The 27,763-nt window shown below is 40.0% G+C and overlaps 1 protein-coding gene across 1 annotated transcript in view; it reads right to left on the minus strand.

Moving 5' to 3' along the window:
* Positions 1 to 27,763, minus strand: part of abr (ABR activator of RhoGEF and GTPase) — a 127,911-nt gene that overhangs the window by 47,783 nt on the left and 52,365 nt on the right. The window contains 7 exon segments of the mRNA XM_046839551.1: positions 961 to 1,082; positions 1,662 to 1,802; positions 2,992 to 3,044; positions 8,690 to 8,750; positions 9,295 to 9,402; positions 14,320 to 14,505; positions 18,512 to 18,610. Coding sequence (XP_046695507.1) covers positions 961 to 1,082; positions 1,662 to 1,802; positions 2,992 to 3,044; positions 8,690 to 8,750; positions 9,295 to 9,402; positions 14,320 to 14,505; positions 18,512 to 18,610 — 770 coding nt within the window.

A 27,763-nucleotide genomic window follows, 5' to 3' on the forward strand; every position in this document is an offset into this window, starting at 1 on the left:
TTGTGTAAATGCGAGAGGTCAATAATCATGGTGAGCGTTTTGTGTGAACGCCAGAGGTCAGTGGTCAAGCATTTAAAATAAATGAGAGGTTAAAGGTCAGCTTAAGAGAGTTTTGGCATAAATGCAAGACGTCAAATGTGAGAGCATTTCGTGTGAATGTGAAACGTAAAAATAAGATTTATGTAAGAACATTTTTCTGTTGGCTGAAGGAACATACGCTACGCCACTCACGCACATCTGTAACTGTGTCATTCTGCTCTAGAGACACAGCTGTACTGATTAGTGGCCGTTGTTGTATTGCGATAACCAGCGTGTCTCTACACAAACACACACCGCAAACAGCAACAAATCTACCGAATGTGATTTAAACGCTTCCCTAATAACCTCTGATGCAGCTTCATTATGTGATTACGCCGGATGAGCTCGGTCTAGCAGTGGGTGTATAATCAGCATATTAAACACTTCCTCTCTCTCCATCTCTTCCTCTCTCTCCTTCTTTTCACGCTTCATCTGCCTCCATTCATCCTAATTAACGCACACACCCATCATGAATATAAATGATCGTGTCAGTGGGAACGAGTTTGGTCACTGACGAACAGCTGCTTAATGTAAAGCAGGAAACGAAGACAAATCGGAAGGACCAATCAGAGAACAGCTGATGTCCTGAATTCATCTGATATGTCAGCAAAACAAAAAAGGGAAAAAGCTTTGAAAAATTATCTGGAGATGTTTTTAGAAATGAATGGACACAGCTTTCGGATGTGCGAGACCGTGGTTTATCCATGTGCGACGCCGTAGCCGACGCCGGATCGTCACGGTAACGGAAGCTATCGATCACCATCGGTCAAAAAAAATGACGTTTTGCACTATACTTTGTGTCTGTTTGATAGTTATTTTTAATGGAAAAATAGATCATATTGTGCATGTGTGTGTGTGTGTGTGTGTGTGTGTGTCCCCTACCCGACTGAAGTCTTCTTCATCTTGGCACACAGCAGCAAGTCGGTGAAGAGAAAGACATGGCGGAGTTTACGTGTGCCCTCGGACACCTCCACCAGGAAGCCGTCCTTCACCAACTGACGAACCTGCCCCACACACACACACACACACACACACATAATAAGAACAGACTCCCACACAAAGACATTTTTACAAAAAAAAACAGATGAAAAAAGTTCTGGTGTTAAAACATGTCACAGGCTAACAATACACACCCTACAATCCCATTACTAACATCACTTGGTTCTGTTCACACACACAGTAGGGATGCGCATCGCAATAACTACGGCCGATGCGATTTGCATCTCGATGCAAAGTCGAATATACGATTAACCTGTTAGCCTTTTCCACTGCTTTTGGGACTCACAGCTGAAAATGCTCGACCTAATTTGAAATGTTAACATTTCCTGGAAAAAAAAATGTGCTACATACGCAATTTAGATATCTTTGAAAAGAGATAGCTTTACTGTCAATCATCAAAGTTAATATTGCTCAAAAAGATATTAAGTTATAGATGATGAAGTGTTAAATCCCAGTTAGCACCAGCTGAAAACAGCTGTTTGTGCAGAACCGAGAGCTGCATCACTTCCTGGTTCGTGTGCACGTGTGCTGCTGCGACCACTAAGAGTTTGTCAAGAGTAATAAAACTAAACACACACACACACCTCTCCCTTGGGGGTAGTGACGGCGGTCCGGCGCGGGTCGATTTCCTCGTTGATGCTGGACAGGAAGTTCTGGGAGATCCGCAGCGCGTCCTGCAGCAGAGCAAAGTCTGGGTGCTCTTTAGGAGTGTGTTTCAGCAGATCCTGAAGGAACACGTAACAGAAAAGCCTCTACAGATACCGGTGGCTGAAAAGCATGGTGTAGGCACACTACAAGACCAAAAGTTTGTAACATCATATCATATCTATATGTATCATTTCATTGTCCTGATGATGTCATAATAAGCGCCACTCTTCCAGGAAGGCTTATTCACTTGCGAGATCATAATTCTTTATGTAATTCTGACTCGCCAAATTGGGTTTGCAAGACTGGAACCTTTCCTTGGGAAATACGGGACTATTTAAGAATGAATAAGAACGAATAGGAATGAACTGGGAATTTACAAAAATTGCTGAACTAAACGCAGATCATTTCTTAAATCCTGGACACAAAATAATGTAAAAAAATATATATTACCTTTATTTATGTTTAAGGCTTCCGTGTGCTGTGTGTAAGTTGTGCAACAAAATTATACTTATACTATTTATATAACAATTAAATAAAATATTAGTTTGCATGCATGTCAGGTTTAACCAAACTAAATTTTTATATTTATGTTTGTATTTGAAAAAAGTTTATATACATTTCACCTAATTTCTGAGGAATTCAAATAAATTCCCTGATAAGTTTCCAACGTGGAATATTTCACAAACTCCAACGAAATGAAGTCCCTGTGGAAATTTTCCGGGAATTTTTCTCCCCCTTTGCAACTCTAGTTGCGAATACTCGGGCCGTGCCCCAAACTACGGTTATCAAAAATACACCTGCACACCTTTGCCAATTGAAATCGTATGCGAATTGGGACACAGCCCTGAATTCTCAGTGTAGTCTCTGGCAGCTGTGAGATAACGCCGAGGTGTCGCACAAAATATTAGGAAATGTTCTTCAGCAAATTTCTTTGTCGGAATCCCGACATTTCAAGCTTGAACGCTTTATCGCGAGTAAAAGAAAATCTAGAAATCATTCATCTACATTATAAAAAAAAAAAAATCCTAACACACCCAGTTTAGTCGAGTAAACGCCAGCATTTTTTCTCGTATGTATCTTGGCTCGCTGGATCTCTGATAAGAGAGGACAAAGGAGTGGTTGTGTGTACCAGTGTGTGTGTGTGTGTGTGTGTGTGTGTGTGTGTGTACAATGTTTTAGACTTGAAGGTGACTTTCACTGTGTAGCAGCTACCACTGGGTTCTACACTTATGCTGCAACATCGACTTCAAAGCTTTTCATACTTACATGAAGAACCAGGGTGCTGCGTGTGACCCGGTCAATGGGTTTATACAGGAGCGCTGTACAAAAAGAAGGAAAGAAAAATGAAAAAGGCATGCAGACGTTAGATACGTGAGGTAACAATGAGGACAGAGAATTGTGATCGAGATAACAGGCAGCCGTATCACCGCACAGAAACAGAGGAAATCTCATCGACGGAAAGCCTATTACACGGCTCGCTGATCAGAGGGGCCGTGAAAATGGAAATGGCATTTATTTTTTTTATCTCTGTGCGTGCGACAAATAAGCGCGAGAAGCGGATTCTGCCTACGGCTCCATCCGCAACGCTTTGATTAACCGATCCGGAGTCGGTTCATGCAGCCGGCTTCATCCTACTGTATTTTTGTTTAAAGCTGTCAACGATGTAGGACGGAATGGTGTTTCCACATCTACAAATCATTCATTTGGAAACACCACTCGAAACCTTTCACTGTTCAGCTGCTCCACCTTTTATAAAGACAATAATTATAATAATTTTAACAATATATTTTGCCCCAAGCAGCAATCTATGGCGTCTAAGCACTCCTTGTTAGGGTTGGGGTTGTTTGTTAGGAGTGCCTGGACCCCACAAATCTATATACACACACACACACACACACACACACACACACACACACACACACACACACACACACACACACGCACAAACACACACACACACACCTTTATATAGCAATAACCAGTTCCTCGCATGCTCCACAGAACTATACAAATTCTCAAAGAACCTGTGTGGGCACTGGTTTTCGTACCAATCAAAAAGAGGAATAAAATCCTGATCTACAGAGAAGAATGGGCAACCATGCCAGAAATGAATAAAGCTATCAAGATTTGGCATGACGGCCCGGTTCTGGCTGTTCCATATGCCTACTAAAAGCTGATTGGCTAAAAGCAGGTAAGTCATTATGTGTTACAAATTACAAATTCAGAACACCAGATTTACGCTCGAAAAGTTTTTTTTTGTTTCTTGGAAGCATCTATCCATAATCCAACCTCTTCCCATGACCAGATCATCAACCGTCACAGACATCCTATGTTTCCTGATTGACCTTCAAAGAAAATCTAGATTTGTTTTATGTCCAGCATTTGTTCGATGAAGTCTAATTCTGTGCTGTTCACATCCATATCTTAAACGATTCCCAATCAATCTAAACACCAGACCTTTAAAAGAAGCTGGAAACATTGTTAGTTTTTACATTTATGACATTTGGCAGACGCCCTTGCCCAAAACGACGGCAGTTGAGGGTTAAGGACCTTGCTCAAGTGGCAGCTTGATGGAGGCTTAGATTGAAACTCATGGAATTTTGATCAGAAGTCCAGCACTTTGAGCCATACCAGTTTGTGCTTGTTTCTGCGAAAGCCATCTCCATCCGAATTTGATCTTCATTCCCTGACCATTGCGGCAACCAAAGGACAAAGAAGTAGCGGGGAGAGGATAGCTTCAAATGCTACAGCCCACATCAGAGTTTATTAAAACTGAATCTCTGGAGTCGATTCCAAACCAAAAAAAGGATCTCCTTGTGCAAATACGTCAAAATATTAGCATGGCAATTCAAGTGAAATCTAGCTTAATGATTCCAGCGTCCATCAGAAACACTGGTCCGATGGTTACACTGCTAGGTAGTCGCAAAATAATTGCGGAATTTATGGAACACTGCGATCAAGATGCACTTAATGTCCTCGTGCCATTCAACCGATAATCAGGCACAGGATGTTATTCGATCGAACAGGCGGAACTGAGAGTCGTGACAAACGCACGACCACGTATCTCACTCGGGAGCCTCGGGGGGCTTAAAAATAAGTTGTGTAAACATCTAATACTAATAACTGAAGCCGTGTATTAGATGCAGAGAAACGCGCTTTGTGTATGAGTGCATGAGCCGAATATGGTGGTCCTGTTACACCCCGGCACATCCAAGAACACACTCTGCCATTCTGTTTCATGCTGCTCTACTTTCAAACACTTCATAAATAATAAGTGCGTGTTTTCCAGACGTGCTGGACATGATCGTCTTCTGAATCGGGCTACAAATGAAAAACAGCATAACACATTTTTTTGTTGTTGTTGTTTCATACCATGGAAGAAGACGTCACAGTTTCTTCCAAGCCGGCAGCACAGCTGGAGGCTTGATTCGGAACATTCATCCTCTAGGAAGCTTTTGTTGCTTCACTCCGGCACCATTCCTGTTTCAAACCATATGGTGGCTGCGTCATCCTCGGGGGCACGGAGCAAAGAAAGAGCCCTCGCTGCAGTTTTCAATGTCTAATTGCTATATATTGTTGGTACTGTATAAGCCTAACTCTCTCATTTAGAATAGTTGAGCTCACCCACTGGTGCTGCATAACATCACACTGCCCCCACCAGTTTGCACCAACCAACTAGGTCGGAAATGCTCTGCATGCTGTCCGAATATTATATTCAGCCCCCTTCAAATACAGGTAGTCCCAGAGTTACGATGAACCCATCACGTCATGCCCAAGCCTACACAGGAGTTCATTAAAGAATGGTGATCAGTGGGGTAGCAGACTGTCATTTGTAAATAATTTTAACACATTACAGTACATAGTTTGGCAAAACAGGGCAATTAACACTGCTGTAATGTGTAAACATACACGTGCACAACTGCAGGTTTGTTAGTGAAGGGTCGCGCTTTGTTTTAGTGTCTAGCAATGCCAATAAAATGGAGAAAGACAACACCAAACAAAAAGGAAAATAACACCGGGACAACTGAACTCTGTCGACCGCTGACGAAAGTAAGGCATCTTACAAGGCGGGAGATTCAGACATCCTGGCAGCGTCCCAACGTATGGTATGAAAATGTATATTTTCGTATTGTTAACATTATCATAAGATCGAAAATCGTCTAATCTTCATAACTCGGAGACTACCTCTAATCGCCAACCAGCCCCCTTCCGATCAATTTTGGGCATTTTGTAAGGAATAAAATCGAACAAGGCAATGTTGTTGCACAAATCAGCGTCCAGGGAGCTCGTCCTAATTTGATCATGTGACCGCGCGTGCAGTAGAACCGAGCGTCAATTTATATTCCGTTGAGCCGGAGTGAAAAAACTTTGACAGAATGTGATTCGCTTGTAAAGAGGTTGAATGTCTGCTCTCTTTCTCTCTCCCCCTCTCTCAGGCAGATGCTACAGGGTGTCTACACGAATGGTGCGTTCGGTAGCGGTGAGACGCCAGAGCTTGGGGGACTCGCCCGCAGGGAACACTCCGTGTTAAAGGAAGTTCGTAAGGAAGTACGAGATACAGCAGTAACACGTAAACGCCACATGCCTACACGCGGTGCAAAACTGCAAAAAAACAAATCCCGAATATGCTTTTTGATCTAAGCCTTACCGTAAGTACAGTTACAGCACAGCCGGAGCACCAGGAAGACCTCCATGACCAGCTCCCCTCTTTCCTTCTCTCTTCACTTAGCAGTTCATTCAGTCTTCTGCTGCTCAATATGTCTCGGCTTCCTTCTCCTGCCTCCCTCTCCCTCTCCCTCTCCTTCTCGTTCTCGTTCTCCCCGTTAATCTCTCATGCACATGCTCTCTTAGTCCCTCTCCCTCTCTTCATCTCTCTATCTATGTTCTCTCGCTTATATACCTTCTGCGGTGCATGCCAAGAGAGTGACAGAGCCAGATTTGAGAATGAAAGACAGAAAGAAAGCGAGAATTAAAGAAAAAGAAAAAAAGACCCACGCTTCTGATTCAGTGTGTCCGGAAAGTCTGTGTGAATGTGTGGGGTATGTGATTCTGTGGGGCTGCGTGTAAACTGTAGCTAATTAACACTAGGATAGTGCAGGACAATATGGAGCAAGGAAACAGGACAGGATCACACACACACACACACACACACACATGCCTGTTTCAACGGAATTCTTGAATACACCTTGATATCAGGCTAATCGCAACAATATAGCACTTACAGCAAAGCAGCTAGCAAACCAGTCACATAAACAAATAACTCATTCTCACTCTTCATTTTTTTTTTAAGCACAACACATGAATATACATTCTCTTTCACAACAAAAAAAAGCAGCATATACAGCCTTTATTGAAAATAAACAAGTAAACATTTAGCGGTTCATTAAGCCAAGCAGCTTCCAAACATAACACTGTGCTAATGTTGCAGAAGTTACTTTCTCTGATTGTATTTATTTATTTATTTTTTTGTCAGGTAATAAAACAGCTAATATTAGCCTACGCAAACCATCATGTTTGGGTCTAATTAAAGTTTAAAAAGGAAATAATTATCCTGACAGCAAAAAATAAATTAAAATTAGCTAGCTGGCTAAACACACAAGTTATCTAAAAGAAAGAACGCTAGCTATCCTGTTAGCATTTGGTTTGTAGTAACGTGGTGTGTTTTTTTATTTAATTTGTAACTATTTTATTTAAGCTAGTATATCTTGGTCACTAGCAAACTAGTTAACATAGCATTAAATGTCAAAAGGGGAAAAAAAAGAAAAATCACCTCAGAAAACTTTTTCGTTTTTCCTAAACATAAAATAGATTTATACATTTTTTTATTTTTAAAGGTACATTTATATCTTGGCTGTTTACTGGAGCTTTTTAAAGCCGGGACTTTCCACAGCGTGTCGTCCAAGTTAGCAGCATTTAGTCACAAGTGAGCTGCTGACATTAAGTTAGCACTGTTTTATTACATAAAAAATATTAGCGTATATTTTTTAATACTTTTTGTAAACCTACAAATCGCTTGTTTTTTGTTTTTTATATCACATTTTAAAGACTGTGGTCAATAAAATTTTACTGTTTTACACATGAATCGTGATTTCAATAAATGAAACAAATACATTTTAATAAATTAATAGATTGTAATACTAATCTAATCAGAGGTACTGTGGCACAAGCCATTCTAGCTTGTGTTGTTAATAGTTTATATGTCTTCACATTTCTTTCCTAATCAATCACTTTCAGCTTTATTTTGGTTGGTCGGGTGCATGTGAGAGACCCAAAGATGCTATCATCGACTTCGCACAATCGCGGTTCGTTTTAGCACTTTTTTTTTTTTACGTAACACATAAGTCACTTCCAAAAGTCCGTAAAAGCATTTTTCCACAAATACACTCCAGGGGCAAAAGTATTAGGACACCTGAATTTTTTCAGCCATATGTGGTTCTTCCAAGAACGGTTACCACACAGTTTTGAGGCACACAATTGTATAAACGATTTATTTTTTCTTCCAACCAGGGGACCCAAACTTGTTCCATCATGACAATGGAGCATTGTGAACACATGGTGTACACAGGTTGGGGGTGAAGATCTTCAGTGGTATGTTATAGAGCTATGACCTCGACTCTATTAAACACCTTTTGGGATGAATGTGAAACATCACCTCAGGCCTCCTCATCTCACCTACATCAGTACCTTTACTAACACCCTTGTGGCTCAATGAGCACAAATCTCCACTGCAAAAATCTAGTAGAACATCTTTCCAGAAGACTGGAGGTTATTATACCAGCAAATTGGGAACGAATTATGGAATTGGATAATCAAAAACCACATATCAATCTTAGTCAGGTGTCCACAAACTTTTGTCCATATAGTGTATCTACCGGTGGCTCCAATTCCATCCAAATACCAATTAACCCACACACACACAGGACACACATACACACGCTACTACTTTTTTTTTTTTTTGACTTACCCTCCATGCTGACAATGTTGGTGCATTCTTTAGAGTTTTTTGGTCCCTTGACTTTGACATTCTGTAAAACAAAAAAAAAAGATCAGCACTTAACATGAAGGACAGACGAAGGAGATCTGCACATCAGCAAAATACTTTATACACATGCGCATACACACGCACACACACTCTACATTGTTGCTGAGCAGGATAATGAAGGGAAATGAGACTGCGTTTTCTGCAGCTTTGTGTGCTTCTCAAATATATACGTTTATTATTACAGTTTGCTCATCGTGGCGTTTCCGCTCAACTTCACTGTGTATTTGAAGAGACGTACCTCACACTCGATTAACATGTCCTGCGCTTTTAAAATACGTCATAAACTACACCTTTAGTGCTCCTGAAGATCGTTTTTATTGTTCTTTTTTTTATTATAAGCATCCTTGATCCGAATTCGTCCTTCACAGCACATGATTGGACCTCAAAGGCCACAGTATTTGTATTATTTTTTTTTTGTTTTTTTTTTGTTTTTTTTTTGTTACAGCTGCATTTACATCTTCCAAAAAACAAAAGCATAAAGGATGGAGAGAGTGTACAAGGAGAATGGTTGTGATCAGTAGACACACCTCAGAGATCTTCTGGAACTGGGAGTTGGACTGGCTGCATTTCTCCACCGTCTCCACTGCAATTTTGTAGTTGTCCACAAAGGCTTTGTAGATGCCGAGCTGACTGGCCTGAGAGAGCGAGAGAGACAGACAGACAGAAAGAGAAAAATCATGAGGATACTCCTCCAAGGCCAAAAATACATAACATGACCAGGAAACTGGAAAAGTTTTTGGAGGGTTATCAGGAGAAAAACGCTCGTTCTGCTGTATGTCTCACAGATTCTATAGGTATAACACCAGAAACGTTACAGAAGAAGTGAATCAGGAGCGACATTCCGTTGTTTACTGCATTAGGAATTATTCCACGGTGCTGGTGAATTCTCCATTTTGATTGGTCAGAAGGTGTTGGTCTGACTAATCTGATTGGTCGAGTGGTGCCTGTGTTAAGTAAAACCTTCTTGTGTGTACAATGTTCAACCTGCCAGTTCAGAGAAGTACAATGGTGACCTTGACATGACCTAACAATATGTTTTAGGAATTCATTTTTTTATTGATATTTTACACAATATAACAATTACAATAATAAAAAAAAAAAACGGAAAAAAAATTCTTGCTGCAACAAGGATCCCAGCAACAACCTGTGCAGCTCTGGTGAATTCCATGCCCAGGAGGATTAAGGCATTGCTGGATAACTATGGTGATCAAAATATTGACACTTCAGACACAGTTTTGAAATGTTTACTTAGGGTGCACTCACTTTTTGCCAGCTATTTTGACAAAAACAACTGTATGTTGAGTTCATTTCAGAGGACAGTAAATCTGTACTGCTATACAAGCTGCACATTGACAAAAACATATCCAAGTTTCATTTCTATGGTATAGTCCCTCGAGAAAATTTACTAAAGTGGTTGCTGAAATGTGTGGGGTGTACTCAGTTTTGTGAGATACTGTCTTTACTAATCTTTACCTGATGTTATTTACACCTTTATGGCTGAATGAGCTCACTCCAAAATCTTCACACAAGAGTGAAGGTTATTCTAGCAACAAATGGAGACTATATATAGAACGGGATGTTCATAAAGCACAAATTAGAATGTGATTCAATCCTAAAGTCCATTATCTTAGTATTAGTTTAAGGGTGTACAAACTTATGAAACCAGGTCATTGCTAATTTAAGAGTATCTTTGTGTTTATCTCGTGACCTGAACCTTTAACACAAGTGTGTACACGTTTTCTGCCCTCCCCATCTTTCTCTCCATCTCATCATTTTACTCCACTTTATTTCTCTCTTTATCTCATGTTTTATTTCTCTCTTATTCGCCCTGTATATCCTGTTCTCTCTCTCTCTCTCTCTCTCTCTCTCTCTCTCTCTCTCTCTCTCTCTCTCTCTCTCTCTCTGCCACTTTTTCTTTATTTACTTATTTATTCCTTGGTGATTTCTCTATATTACACTCCCCATCTCTCCTCCTCTCTCGTTCTCTTTTACTGTCCAGCTTCTGTGTCTATTTTCTCTCTCTCTCTCTCTCTCTCTCTCTCTCTCTCTCTCTCGCTATACTTTTCCGCTATCTCAATGTCCTCTCTCTCTCTCTCTCTCTCTCTCTCTCTCTCTCTCTCTATGTCTCCTCTCTCTCTCAGATAAGTTACATGTATAGAATGAACTCTCCACACAAACACACTAATTTATCTGTCAATTTTTAATCTCTCCATCGTATTTCTTGAAAAAAAAGATATAAATTGCAGTTTCACATCTCTGGTGAAGCGTTTAATTTATATTCTTAAAGAAACAAAAGGTATCTAGGATGCTATGATCATCCTGTGTGTGTGTGTGTGTGTGTGTGTGTGTGTGTGAAGATACAGTCGTCACTTAGCATCCCTTCTTCTCTGCCTCTCACCTACTGACTTCATACACAGACACACACACACACACACACACACACACACATCACTTCTTGCCAGTGTTAATTAAGTATGAGAAGCGTGTAGAGTGCATTTGTGTCAAAAAAGAGAAAGTGTGAGAGAGAGAGAGAGAGAGAGAGAGAGAGAGAGAGAGAGAAATGGCAGATCACTCGTGCTCAACATGTTCTGCTTAGAGGCTTCACTTCATCCCTCCCTTCTGCTCACTTATTTCTTCTGTGTAACTGTAATTACATCACCATCTGCCTACCCGCCCAATATTACACACACACACACACGCACACACACGCACACACACGCACAGGCTTGGGTTAAAAAAAAAAAAATAGACTTCTCTCTCTTTACCTCTCTTATCTATTTCCCTTCTATCAGTTCTTTCTCTCCTCCTCCCTTTACTGCATTTCAATTTGTTACAATCACTCTCTCCCTCCCTTGATTATTTATTATTTTATTTTTTTTTACATACACTCACTATTGCTTTCTATTTAATCTTTAGTTACCACAAAGTGTAAGGCCCACAGTTGTATAAATTGTATTTGGATTCAGTAGCATAAAATGATCCCATCAATTGATCCAGAAGACCCAGGAGACCAAGGTTGGAGTGAAAGATCTCCTTTTATCTCAACTCAATTGAACACCAAGGCCTCTTCACATCCCCTACATCAGTACCGGATTTTACTAACACCCTTGTGGCTGAATGAACATAAATCTCCATTCTCCCACTCAAGAATCTAGTGGAACATCTTCCCAGAAGAGTGGAGGTTATTCTAACAGCCAAAGTCGACTAAAGGCTCAAACTACTGAACTTTTTTTTCCCCCACTTATCTTTCTTCACTGCTCTCTCTCTTTCCGTCTACTTTCTATCCCCCCCCGCCCCTTCTGATCTATTCTTCTCCGTACATTTCTCTTTCTCACTTTCAATGTCTTTTCCTTACTCTATCCATCCATGTTTCAGTGGATTGGTTCAACAACACATTGGATGACACATGAACTGCTTGAAACCATTAATATTATTATTTCTCACATGAAAGTGTTTATTCATCATAAATCATGACGACTGCTATTTATTGTGTGCGATTTGCACTTTCTTTTTTTCAGCAGCTCCTGTACTTTTATTGTGGAGAAAGTTCCCACGGCCAGAGACGTGCTCATCACAGAGAACAGAAGAAGTTGCTTCTAGATTAACGAGTGCTGTAACCACATTTGCTACAGTGCAGGCACACACAAACACCACACACACACACACACACACACACACACACACACACACACACACACACACACACACACACACACACATACACACACATACACACATACACACACATACACACACACACACACACACACAATGTGTGATTGCATTAACACGAATACTACAGGCTTCATTTTGGCTTCCAGAACATTCATTAAAAGAATGAGGAAAGGGAATGAGGGACAAATTGCAGCACTGTGAGCTAACTATAGCCAATAAATGAGATACGAACCAGACTCATCACTTCACACGCACGCACGCACACACACGCACGCACGCACTCACACACACACACACACACACACACACACACACACACACACACACACACACACAAATCCCAAATCATTTTTGTCAATAGACAGCCCTTCTGCAGTAGATGTCCAAGTATAAAATTTTGCATGTGCTCACAGTTTACGTCATCGTTATTTTTCAATTACCCAGAGGTTAATTATATTATTATGAACCAAAAATGTGAAGTTAAAAAAACCCGCAGTCACCCGGCAGTTACATAATACCCGGAATTAACCTAAAATAAAGAAGTTTCACTAAAGTTACAGAAGTCTGAAAATACACAAGTCTGAAGTTACCCTGCAGTTACACAAGTATAAAGTTACCCTGCAGTTACACAAGCATGACGTTACACAAGTCTGAACTTACCCTGCAGTTACACAAGCATGATGTTACACAAGTCTGAAGTTACCCTGCCGTTACACAAGTCTGACGTTACACAAGCCTGAAGTTACCCTGCAGTTACACAAGTCTGAAGTCACCCTGCAGTTACAAGTCTGAAGTCACCCTGCAGTTACACAAGTCTGAAGTCACCCTGCAGTTACACAAATCTGAAGTCACCCTGCAGTTACACAAGTCTGAAGTTACCCTGCGTTTACACAAGTCTAAAGTTACCCTGCAGTTACACAAGTCTGAAGTCACACAAGTCTAAAGTTACCCTGCAGTTACACAAGTCTGAAGTTACCCTGCAGTTACACAAGTCTGAAGTCACCCTGCGTTTACACAAGTCTGAAGTACAAGTCTGAAGTCACCCAGCGTTTACACAAGTCTGAAGTCACCCTGCGTCTACACAAGTCTGAAGTTACCCTGTGTTTACACAAGTCTAAAGTTACCCTGCAGTTACACAAGTCTGAAGTCACCCTGCGTTTACACAAGTCTAAAGTTACCCTTCAGTTACACAAGTCTGAAGTTACACAAGTCTGAAGTTACCCTGCAGTTACACAAGTCTGAAGTAACACAAGTCTAAAGTTACCCTGCAGTTACACAAGTCTGAAGTTACACAAGTCTGAAGTTACCCTGCAGTTACACAAGTCTGAAGTTACCCTGCAGTTACACAAGTCTGAAGTTACACAAGTCTGACGTTACCCTGCAGTTACACAAGTCTGAAGTCACCCTGCGTTTACACAAGTCTAAAGTTACCCTTCAGTTACACAAGTCTGAAGTTACACAAGTCTGAATTAACACAAGTCTAAAGTTACCCTGCAGGTACACAAGTCTGAAGTTACCCTGCAGTTACACAAGTCTGAAGTTACCCTGCAGTTACACAAGTCTGAAGTTACACAAGTCTGAAGTTACCCTGCAGTTACACAAGTCTGAAGTTACACAAGTCTGAAGTTACCCTGCAGTTACACAAGTCTGAAGTTACCCTGCAATTACACAAGCATGACATTACACAACTCTAAAGTTATGTTGTAGTTACACAAGTCTGAAGTTACCTGTAGATACACAAGCGTGAAGTTACCCAGTAGTTACACAAGTCTAAAGTTACCCTGCATTTACACAAGTCTACAGTTATTTTGCAGCTACAGAATTATAGAAGCTAAAAAATTATTAGCGTAATTTTAAATGAACTGGAATTAGCTCACCAGCTTCTGGAAAAGGTGTCCGACTGTGACCTTATCATCCCACTGCTGAATGTTGGGGTAAAGGGCGTCGTAAAATTCCTTATGGATCTCGTAGATGTCTTGGATCTTGTAGAAGATGGTTTCGATCTGCTCCATCGTTAGCACAGGTTTGGATGTTGTGGCGGTGGCCTTCAATGGACGCATAGGCTGAGGGGAGGAAGAGAAGGTGATGGAAATCAGGGTTAGAAAGCAGGACATGACTAGCTTTTTGAGCATATTGTATTCAATATAGTGAATTCAATGGTTTCTACAGTCAATTAATAGAAAAAGTCCAACAAAGCAGGTGATTCAGTAGATCACGTTTACAGTACGCAGTTTCCATTCCATCTACACGTAAATTAATGGCAATTTTATATCTTACTTTGGCCTTATCTACACTCACACTACCCAACACCCAAGGCGCCATTAAAGATCTATTTCAAGTGGATTGATTTTATAACAGGAGGTTTGATAATATCATTTATCAAGGTTTCTGACTGGATGATATGCAGGGCCAGCTGGTGTAACACGACCAGGGATAACCCCTAGGCCCTGCATTTAGTGAACGCCCTTATCCAGAGCAACTTGCAAAGTGCTTTGAAGTCTTTATCAATAAATACATTCTAATGCTGGTTCATTAGGACACATTTTAAATACCATCAGTCTGAAATTCTGTTAATTCATGCTAATTTAACAACATCTAGAAGAGGTAGGTCTTTAGACATCCATTGAAGACTGCAAGTGACCAAGCTGTTTGTCCATCAAGTGGAAGTTTGGTCCACCACCTCTGTGCTATAGCAGAGAAGAGTCTTCCATGTACTCCGGAGAGATGTTGGGACCAGTCAAGCTGTGGTTGAAATTTGGAGGGAATAAAAAAAAAAAAAAAACCTATACAGTCAACCCCTGATAATTCGCGGTTCGGAACTCACAGCTCGAATAATTTGCGGGTTCTTATTTGGAATGTAACTAACAGCAAGTTGCGGATTATCTCAAAATTTGTGGAAATCCGTAGAGGGATTGTTCAGGAATGTTAGGAACAACATTTTAAACTGTTAAACACATTATTGTATTGTGCACATTATTATAAGTCACATAATATCTATATAAATTCACTAAGGTACCATAGGGGCTGCGGGGGCGCATCCAAAATTCGATTTTTCAGGGTACCACTGTACATATAAATAAGATTAAAAGTGGAATTTGTATTTTTTGGATGATTTTTACATTTTCGTCAACAACAATTCCACCAAAGTTGGATGTAATGTACTGTACTTGGCAGACATGAGAAAATGTCCACGGACTTGACAACCATTAGGGTTCATTTATTTAAATCTGTTTTGCCGGCATCAGCAGTGACCAAGGAGGCACTCAGGAACTACAACCGAGCCTGTAATCAACACGGACGACGCGAGGTTTGAATGAAAAAAGGGGACAAACAGCAACCATTTACTGCTTTTGCTGTTTAGAAGAAACACGGCCCGGCTTGTACTTTATTTAATATGTTTATTTATAAATACGCTTGTTGTACGTAGGTAGCGGGACAAGCTAGTTCCTGCTCTTGCTTGCATTTTAGCAGCTATTAATAAATGTTCACTAACTTTCTCTTGAAGTTGATAATAAAGGAAAACCCCAGCTTGTTCCACCAAGCCTGACACCGACTCACAAATTCGATTTTGAGATTTTTCGGTAAAACATCAAACGTTGACAAAGGTATTTGGAACAACCGGATGTTTACTGATACCTAGTTTCTTCTGGCTCTCAAACAAAAAGTTTAGGTTTGGGTTTTTTTCCATCTATTTTAATGAACATATATTCTGGGATCAGCAATTTTAACAGATACTGGTGAAGCCCTGGGTATGTACAGAATAGTATTCCTTTGAAATCATTGCCTTTGTGTATTAAAGCCCCAGATTTTATCACCAACCCCCCTCACAAAACTAAGTCATAAGTTTTCTGAAACACTGGTAGAACTTAGCGGCTGTCAGCAGAGTATTCGCTTGCAGAAAATGCCTCTCAAAAAGAAGCAAATCTGAACATGATAAATACTTTTTTGCCCCTTGCTTACTGGAATATCTCAAGAGTTACAAAAAGGCTGGGAATTTCTCCTTGAGCGGATTACTGGACATCCTGTAGCTTATCTCGAGCAAATTCATATCTGATTGAAGGAAAGCCTGAATCAGGATGCCATAATCAGAGTGTTTGTGTTTATGTGTGTGTGTGTGTTACTCTGTTTTCCCACCCCACCTCTCCTGTCTCATGTAACACTGTTTTTCCTGTTCACATGTAGGCATGCCCAAAAATAGCTTGTCAAATTGGACATTGTACCCATGTTTACATCGATAAATGTCTGTTTTGTGGCAAAAAAAACATGATTCTTATACACAGTGATGGAAGTACTGAAACATACATACGTGTACTATTTATTGTAAAAACACACACACACACAGTTTTAAACAATGTTCACATAAAATATGTGGAAGAGCTTTATGACTTAAACGACTGAGTTATTTACACACAGTGAGTGTGGGGTTTATGCAGAATGGCGAGTTCCTGTGAGCCGCAGTAAGGGCCTTGTTGATGAGAGGTTTAAAGAAAATAACTGGTTCAGGCCAACAAGAAGGGTACAGTAACAAAACAACCACTCTTTACAACCGTTTTGTGCATGAAAAGAACACACAACCTTGAGACAGATGTCTACAATAGCAGTTGCACTCCTGTCTGACAAGTATCTGAAAGTTGAGTGTCATAGAACAGTGGATATATGAAGACTGGAAAAATCCAGATTGGCTGGGATTCCCCCCCCCCAAAAATGGCCATTATAGACAGTAAATATCCATCCTAATGCATGGATTTACTGCTTTAACTAGTGCATGATCTTGTCTCCAGACTCAATACTAACACGTGCAATTTTTTGACATTGACACAGTCAACACAGTGACAAACTATTTCCTTCCTCATATGCAACGTCAAAGTCTTCAGTCCGAAAAACGCTGAATTGCTGATTGAAACGACAGAGGAAGAGCTACGATTTCAGGACTGCTGTCTGCTAATCCGAGAACAAATTACGAGGCTGTGGTGCGATCTGCTCAGAATACAGATCGCAAACTGGTGGCTATTAACCATCAGCTACTTTAACTACGGTAAAAGCTAATGCTAAACCATTATGAGATAAAGGTGTTTTTAATCCTCAGTTTGGTTTTGTAAAAAATTTAAAATGTTGTTAGTCATGAGCTCAATGGCCTGTTTGGTTAGCATTGTTCTAGCTAGCTAAATGTGATGAGTGACTTTACCTTCTCAAAACATCGAGATATGGAAAAAAATATATATATATACATTTGACATATTAAGTAAAGCAGTCACGTGTAGAACAGTTGGTTGAGGCGATCTTCTCTTCTTGCCAAGTGCAAATTCTTTCCAAATTCTTCTTCGATGTTATAGATTCCAAGTAAGAAACTTTAGTCGAAAGCCTTGTTTTATCTCTACCTCAAAAAAGCGATTTAGTGCTAATAGTCTCAGCTTTCACGCATGAAGCTGGTCGCCTTAGAGATCGCTATCTATTCGAGTCAAATCTTCTCACACAGTCATTCATTTCTGACAGAAACCAATCCTGACAAAACCCATTTCAATTAGGACACTGTGTAGAGCATCCTCATCCATCAAATCCATTATTTCTAGGATGATATGCCTAGATTGCTGTTATAGATTGTAATATCTTCAGGGTCTGTAGAAGACGCTGATGAAATGATTACATGTGAAGCGTTCATATAAACACTAATGGCCCTACTTCCAAATCCGGTTGAGTTTTATATTACGCTCATGTGGTTTGCTCACAGAGGAAGTAAAACAGCCGTGGCATGGCGCCATGGTCCCGGTCCATTTCGGCTTTAATTGAGAAGCTATTAGAACCGGGAGGAAGATGCGCAATGAATTATTCGAATCGTGTGTGCTTGTGGTCCTACGTTTGGTTAAGCTTCATCTATATGTGTGCAACTTTGACCTACACAGACAGCTATTGTAGGAAATGACATCAGAAGCACTGAACAAACTGATATCGACAGCATTTGAAAGGGAAGTGGTGCTTTTGGTCTAGCCTAATAAAACTAAACTCCCCCTCCACACACACACATGCATGCAATACAAAATGGAAGGCTCCTCTGTGGGTGCCAATACTTACCAGCAGCAGGGCATCAAGCTGGTTGATGTAGATCTCCTCACTGGCCATAAAGCCAGAAAGCACCAGCTTCTTCATCTCCAAACCCTTTTCTGTGTCACCCTGAGAAGGAGGAAAAGTCCAATATATTATCATTATTCTGGGCCTTTTTCAATCACTTAAATATTCAAATCACTGAACAGAATAATTAAATTGAATGATCACGGGTGGGTTGTTACACACTCCTTACAACATCGCCTTGATTCGAATCACATCACACCAACTTTTCAACCTCATTTCTGAATAAAACAGAGTTTGTCACACTAATTCAGGTGGGCATTAACTTTGGCGTAAATGACTGGGTGTGTTTACTTATGAGCAAAAAATAAAATAAAAACTTCAGGCGTATGAACCTATCTGCAATAAAGGTCGATATCAGAACTTTGTGGGCACCATGTCTTTTCCTGGATAGGATTATCAAGGACAGTTTTTGATTTTAGGATCCCCAAAAACCTACAGCTATTATAATAAATAAATGAATAAATTAATCAATTAATCAATTAATTAATTAATTTATACATTTAATTATGTTCACCAATGTTAATGTAAGAAAGTAAGGGTCATATTTAATTGTGGTCATGGTCAAATTAGCTGCATTCATAATTATGGAAATGAAAGGTCCTCACTAAGACAGTACTTGGGATATGTGTGTATAAGTGAAGTTTAAATGTGTGTTTAGCAATTTTTACGCTGAAGAGTGTGTGCTTCTGTGTTTCTTTCAGACAGCTTGATCCTTTTCTTTAGAGATTATGTACTGTATACTACAGTGTCCAAATCTGTAAAAAGACGAAAATTAAAACAAGTTGCACAAACAGGCGACAAAACAACCAAAGCTCCAAAAGATGACTTGGATGACTGATTATTTCTGAGGGGTCAAAGTGAGATCACAGGGATGGATTTAAGGTCACAGCAATGACATTAAGGGTCACAGCAATAACTTTGAGGGTCACAGCAATGACATTAGGGTCACAACGATAACTTTGAGGGTCACAGCAATGGCTTTTTTAGATTTATGTTCAAACTCTTGATGTCACCCAAAATGAGAATGGGTTCCCCTTTTGAGTCTGGTTCCTCTCAAGGTTTCTTCCTCATAACATCTAAGGGAGTTTTTCCTTGCCACAGTCGCCACGGCTTGCTCATCAGGGACAAAATCACACCATTCACCTTAACTGTTGATTTGTGTAAAGCTGCTTTGAGACAATGTCTGTTGTGAAAAGCGCTATACAAATAAACCTGACTTGACTTGACTTTTAGGGTCACAGTGATTACTTCTAATGTGCAAAGCAAAGACTTTGTGGGGTCCCAGCAACAACTGAAGAGTTACATTGACTACTATGAAGGTCACATCAACAACCTTGAGGGTCACAGCAACAACTTTGAGAGTTACAACCACGACTGAGGGGTCACAGCAATACCTTTGAGTTGCATAGTCATGACTGAGGGATCACAGTCATGATCTTGAGGGTCACAGCCATGACTTTCTGTTTCACAATTAAAATGTCCTAATGGTTTGATAAAGTCGTGGTTAATTCACACTTTATAGGGCAACAGCATTAATGACACAAAAGTGCGACAAGGTCAAAAATCCACAATGCTGCTTACATCCAGAAAACCAATACCATTCTCATTCTCATTGTTTCCTTCTGCTGGAGTTTTTGAAGAATGGAAAACAATAAAACAAGTTGTGCGTTCTAAACAACTGAGAGCGATTATTTTTTCAACAAACAGCACTGCTAGTTCCACCCCTAAGGAACAACACAGCTTGAACCTTTGGCACCAAACCAGTGGCCACTGTTTGAAAAAGGTAGCGATCCCTTTCAGTTTTGTTTGCTTACGCCTGAATAAAAGTCTTGAGGCACACCTTATCGTTTCCTCAGTTACAGAGTAGGAGAGGGAGAGAAAGGTCACGTTCATACATAGGACTAGCGTTTTAAACTCAATCTCACAAAGCAGACTAACCCAATAACATGGCGCTGTTTAACAAGCTCCGAAGTATCAGACCAAAGCAAACAAAAAGGTTATGAGAGGCCTGCAAAGCAGATCATGGCATATAAAAGAACAAACAGTGGCTGTGTTTAGAGAAAGGAAACGTACCACCCCAGTGACTAACTGCTTCTAAATGAGAAAGCTGCTAAATATAGTGACAAATTTCCTGACCATAGACTCATCCCACACTTCAGGTTATGAACATTGTGCTGTATGACTCACAAAGGTTCTACTTGGATTACAGCACACACCGACACAACGGTCTGAATAATACAGCACTGAACTGAGATCAGTATTATAGAACCGAGATCTCAGTTCTGAAATTCTAAGTATAAAGAGGTTGTAATTTTTCCCCTCTTCACTAATATCAATACCACAATACATAACCACCATCTTGCATACTACACACAAATTACACATGGTGGTACCCAATTGTTTCAAGATGTCTTTAGACTTGGTACATTTAAATTTTCCCTTCACTTGAACTAAAAGCCTGTTCCAGCATGACAATGCACAAAGCCAGCTCCAAGAAGATAAACTTCACATGGAGATATTGCATAAATGGGATGGAGTGGAACATCTCGAGTGGCCCGCTATCGAGCTCTGACCTCAACCTTATTGAACAAATTATTGAACATATGAATTGGAATTCTGACTGCACCCCACATCTCCTCACATCACCTACATCAGTTCCTGACACCCTTGTGGCTGAATAAGCACAAATCTCCACAAGCCCACCTGTAGAAACGTGGAGATTATTGTTTTGTTCAAAAAAAGCACACAAATCTTACGATCAGTTGCCCACAAACAGTGTATCAAATGTTATGCTGACAGAATGATTCACACAAAGGTAAATCTGTGTACTGTTTTATGCGAATGTAAGAACAGGATGGTTTTCATAACAATGTTGTAACAAAGACTCGATGTTGTAACAAAGACTGCTTGACATAAGCTACAGCTTTTTTAAGGACCTATTTCAAATGTGTGGTGAATGTAGCGTAGTGAGAGTTTCACTATTGTTGCCATAAGCAACAAATATAAACACATTTTGAAGCATCTCCATGATCTAAAAAAAGGTATCGGACCTCTGTGAGTTAAATCTATATTTTAAAAAAAAATGTATATTCCATATAATAATCCAATTTTATTAAGTGCTTTTGTTACCACAAGTGGCAAAAAAAAATCTATTTAATAAGAGATTCTCATTTCTTGCACAATGATCATACAACAATGGAAAAAACATTAGTTATTACAATTTATGGATAAAATGTTAAACAATAAACAAAAATATGAAATATGAATAAAAAAAATAGCTTTAGGTACAATTAACCAATTAGTAAAATTATGTCAAAAAAATAAATAAATAAAAATAAATAAATAAAATCTATCAGCTAGCAAGTAACGAAATTCCAGGAAGAATTATAAGAACATGAATTGATCCTGGAAAATTGAAAAAAATGTTTGATTTTATTTAAAAAGTGGAAGTTACTGAAGAGAGAAATTGTTTCCCATTTCCCCACAGACTGACGACACTTTGTATAGACTTATACAATATATAACTTGACAAGATTTGGTTTATAACCTTACGGAAAGTGCGTCATCGGCTCTTAATCAGTTCATCGGAGGAACAGATAAAGTCTCTCAAAAAAATGCCAGGCGGTGAACCGTTCAAGATTAAAACGCTGGACCAGACGCCATGGCTTGACAGATTTTAGTTCTTAGGCTACCAACAAACACCGAGCTTGATTCGAAATTCCACATCGCCATGGAAATATTGACTACAAAAGGGCATTGTTTGATACCATTAATCACAAACACACACACACACACACACACACACACACACACACACACACACACACACACACACACACACACACATATATATATAAAATGTGTGTGTATGTATGTATGTATACAGGGAGTGCAGAATTATTAGGCAAATGAGTATTTTGACCACATCATCCTCGTTATGCATGTTGTCTTACTCCAAGCTGTATAGGCTGGAAAGCCTACTACCAATTAAGCATATTAGGTGATGTGCATCTCTGTAATGAGAAGGGGTGTGGTCTAATGACATCAACACCCTATATCAGGTGTGCATAATTATTAGGCAACTTCCTTTCCTTTGGCAAAATGGGTCAAAAGAAGGACTTGACAGGCTCAGAAAAGCCAAAAATAGTGAGATATATTGCAGAGGGATGCAGCAGTCTTAAAATAGCCAAGCTTCTGAAGCGTGATCATCGAACAATCAAGCGTTTCATTCAAAATAGTCAACAGGGTCGCAAGAAGCGTGTGGAAAAACCAAGGCGCAAAATAACTGCCCGTGAACTGAGAAAAGTCAAGCGTGCAGCTGCCAAGATGCCACTTGCCACCAGTTTGGCCATATTTCAGAGCTGCAACATCACTGAGTGCCCAAAAGCACAAGGTGTGCAATACTCAGAGACATGGCCAAGGTAAGAAAGGCAGAAAGTCGACCACCACTGAACAAGACACACAAGCTGAAACGTCAAGACTGGGCCAAGAAATATCTCAAGACTGATTTTTCTAAGGTTTTATGGACTGATGAAATGAGAGTGAGTCTTGATGGGCCAGATGGATGGGCCCGTGGCTGGATTGGTAAAGGGCAGAGAGCTCCAGTCCGACTCAGACGCCAGCAAGGTGGAGGTGGAGTACTGGTTTGGGCTGGTATCATCAAAGATGAGCTTGTGGGGCCTTTTCGGGTTGAGGATGGAGTCAAGCTGAACTCCCAGTCCTACTGCCAGTTTCTGGAAGACACCTTCTTCAAGCAGTGGTACAGGAAGAAGTCTGCATCCTTCAAGAAAAACATGATTTTCATGCAGGACAATGCTCCATCACACACGCCCAAGTACTCCACAGCGTGGCTGGCAAGAAAGGGTATAAAAGAAGAAAATCTAATGATATGGCCTCCTTGTTCACCTGATCTGAACCCCATTGAGAACCTGTGGTCCATCATCAAATGTGCGATTTACAAGGAGGGAAAACAGTACACCTCTCTGAACAGTGTCTGGGAGGTTGTGGTTGCTGCTGCACGCAATGTTGATGGTGAACAGATCAAAACACTGACAGAATCCATGGATGGCAGGCTTTTGAGTGTCCTTGCAAAGAAAGGTGGCTATATTGGTCACTGATTTGTTTTTGTTTGGTTTTGAATGTCAGAAATGTATATTTGTGAATGTTGAGATGTTATATTGGTTTCACTGGTAAAATAAATAATTGAAATGGGTATGAATTTGTTTTTGTTGTTGCCTAATAATTATGCACAGTAATAGTCACCTGCACACACAGATATCCCCCTAAAATAGCTAAAACTAAAAACTACTTCCAAAAATATTCAGCTTTGATATTAATGAGTTTTTTGTGTTCATTGAGAACATGGTTGTTGTTCAAATTAAATCCTCAAATAAAATTAATCCTCAAAAATACAACTTGCCTAATAATTCTGCACTCCCTGTATATATATATAGACAATGGTTTTGGGACACCTGAATTTTCCAGACATATGTGGTTCTTCCCCATTTCCAAAACCTGGAGGCTCACAATTGTATAATGTAGATATGCTCCATGAAGATATGCTTCACACACATCAAGACTCTTCTCTTCTGGCACCAAGGTGGTAGAATGAATTTCCCCTAGATGTCCAGCTAAGTCACTGTGACATCTTCAAATGGCAGGTGAAGACCTACCTCTTTCAGAAACACCTAAACTAGCTCTTAAACTAGCATTTATGTTTTAAAAACAGTGTGCCATAAATGCTTTCAACAGAGTTTCTGCTGATGGTATCTTGTCTGCAACCTAGTGAGCCAGTGTTTATTTACTCATTGAAAGAGACTCAAAGCCCTTTTGCATGTCGCTCTGGATAAGGGTGTCTGCTAGATGCCTTAAATGTACATGGGTTGGAGTGGAAGATCTCGAGTGGCCTGCTATAGAACTCTGACCTCAACCCTGAACACCTTTGGGATAAAATAGAACCCTGCAATCTGCAATCTGCCTGTAAAGCCAAAGTTTAACTGTTTGATCAAAACAAGCTACCTCCCGTCATTTCGAATAAGCTATAAACAGCTTGCTTTATTAATAAATCAAAAATCGCAATTGTAACGCTAGCGCTGACATTGGAGACTCCTTCCAGGCATCGGCGTTTGTATTTTATTTTAATGTCGTACAACACTTGTGTTGCTGCCTAAATTAAACGCAAATTAATTTTAACGGCACAAATTTTATTACTGCGCGATTAAAGCAGCGCGCATTTGTTTGCTAATACTATATTTTTATGGAAATAAATTCATAAATAAATATGAAAGAGACGAAATTAAAACCTTTAACGCGACATTTATTCGCGACATCTTTTTTTTTTTTTTACTCAGATATAAAAAATGAAAAGGTTTTCATTTGAAATCACTGCACCAAGTTTTAAAATCAGGCACCAAAATCCGCCATGATGCGCACATGCGTTAATTAAAACCGTCCGTGTGGAAACAGCAAAAGTTCCGTTTGGTCTTCTGATGATTTACATCTTTTAAAACACCATAATTACTTATATAATTTTATATATATATAATTTTATATATATAATTATATATATATATATATATATATATATATATATATATATATATATATGTGTGTGTGTGTGTGTGTGTGTGTGTGTGTGTGTGTGTGTGTGTGTGTGTGTGTGTGTGTGTGAGAAACGTCTGTGTATACGTCGACACAATCCTAAAATTTTTTATTTGAATAAAACCTTGATTAATTAGCTGTATAGCTATGATGTATAACATGATATTTCACCCCGAGATAACATCCTGAACACGTCTCTTCAACGTGGACACCGTGAACTCTGAACAGAGACTTGCTCACACCGGTTGTTGATTTTAATACAGGAAGCAGAACAGTTCGACATTACCCGCCAAAATGGTTTGCATTCTGAAGTCGAAATGCCGGCGTCTCAGTTACGTCCTAAACACGACAGGACAAAAGCCCCATTCTGTAAATCTCTTCAACGCAGGATTGCAGCAATCCAAAGTTTGTTCAAAGAGCTTCTGTTGGAAGGGGGCGTATGGAAAACGCGTGGAAAGTTGAGGCAGAAATTTTGGCTCCTTGAGTTTTTCCAACATCGTCCTGTGTGTAAATATTCTCAAGAGCATGTTCAGATTGTTCGTTCGTTATAGCAGCCGAAACAGCAAAGGCCAAAAGTCTGTTCACATCTTCCCCATTTCTTTTCACTGGAACTACAAAGTTAAAACCTGTTAATGAAAAAAACTCCATGCAAATGTGCAGCGACTATCAAGAGAAGTAAACAGTAGAGCGCACATGAAGAGTCTCCGAATTTTTTCTGAAAACTACATTGGGAGTTGGGACCCCCACTGACAGTTACTATGGTAACCAGTTGTAGGATCACCTACTTGGATACGTTTACACTGAAGTCTCCACTTGTTGTAGGAGTCAAAAAAAGTCAACAGTCGAATGAAATCAACCCTTTATTTTATTGTTTCAATGTTTAAATGTTATTTAGTTACTGCTTTATCTATTTATTAAAATTTTTTAATTATTATTTGAATCCTGGTGTAAATAAATTTATTTATTTGTTGTGTGTTTATTTAAATGTTATTTTATTTTAACTTTTTATTTAACCAGGGTTTAAAAAAAAAAAAAAAAAAAAGTAAATAGTTGAATAAAATAAACTATTTTATTAAGAACCCCTTTTTCTATTTTAGTGTTTCAAATCAGCCACTCCAATTTTATGTTTGTTTGTTTATTTGTTTTTGACAGTTTAAGACTCATGGGCTTATGCATATATCCGATATCAAACCTGGAGTTGGGATTGAACCTGAACAGATTTTTTTTTTATCACTTTTACATTCTGAAGTACGGCGTGTGGATCCTCATCAGCGGATCTGTAAAGCCTGTGGCATCGACTCAGAACCTCTAACAAAGTTTTAAAGTAAAGGCCAGCACTGTGTATTGTGGGCCATAAGCATGTGCAGTGCACCAGGACTGGTGCTCTCTGAAGTGTGTGTGTTTGTGTGTGTGTGCGTCTTCTATATCTGTCATTTTACTGACCACAATAAAGCATGAGCTTGAAGACAGAGCTGGTCCTTGACAGCCGGAGCAGTTAAACTAGAAAACGTTACCCGCACCGCAAACACACAACGTGTACACTGTGATGTCACGGTGTGAGGAACGACCAACTTTCCACTTCTTCTTCTCTATTTTTAGTTATTCAGACCCACAGTGAGAACTCTGCTGCCAGTAATCGAGCGTCAGGCGGCAGCAGCACAGAGAAAGCTTTCATTCATTCGCCGCCTTTCTCTCCTCGCTCATGCTCTCACCTTGAAAGCGCACGGGGTGCACGGCAAATCCGCGTCCGCGTCCACATCGTACTCGAACACATCCTCGTCCTCAAGAACTTTGTCCAGCAAACCGAGCACTTCTTCTTCTCCCTCCTCCATTCTGTGGCCTTATCAGTCTTTCTTTCTCTCTTTCTCGCGCACACACTCGTTGCTTTCGGTCTTTCTGCTCGTTTCAGCCCACTACTACTTGCTCGCCGAGCTCCATCGGGTCTTTCCTTTCTGCGCCTGACCCACGAGCTTCTGACTTCCTCTGTTTTCTTGCTTTTCTTCCTTCCTGCACAGTCGTTCTTCCTCTCGTCGTACTTTGCTTTTTTTTTTACTTTTCGGGGGGTTAAAAACAAAAAAAAGACCCCAAAAAAAAAAAGAAAATGCCAGGGAATTAACTGCTCTCTTTCTTTCTCGACTACACGAAACCACACATGTGCACACACACACCCACACACAGGACCTCTAACACTGACGGACATTAACACGCCTGCCCATGGCTCCACCCCCTGCTTGATCTTCCTGGTATGTGTGTGTGTGTGTGTGTGTGTGTGTGTGTGTGTGTGTGTGTGGGTTGTTTTACCTCTACTTCCTCCCTGATGTAAATGAGTGCACTCTTTCTCTCTATCTGTCTAAAACAAACACACACACACACAACTTGCTTTCAAACAAGACATCCAAATAGAACCTCGAACCCCCCTGAACCCCCCTCCCCCGAATTAAACACATTATTGCAGCTTTTTTTTTTTTTTTGCCTTTATCACTAGATACGTTCCATAGTCCGTTTCTACCTCCAGCTTTATATGTCCCATAAACCTTTATATAAAGCAGCGCTGTAGATTCCTCTCCTCTGATTGGTCGACAAGGGTTGGGCCGC

Source organism: Silurus meridionalis, chromosome 25 (assembly GCF_014805685.1).
Source record: "Silurus meridionalis isolate SWU-2019-XX chromosome 25, ASM1480568v1, whole genome shotgun sequence".
Lineage (NCBI taxonomy): Eukaryota > Metazoa > Chordata > Actinopteri > Siluriformes > Siluridae > Silurus > Silurus meridionalis.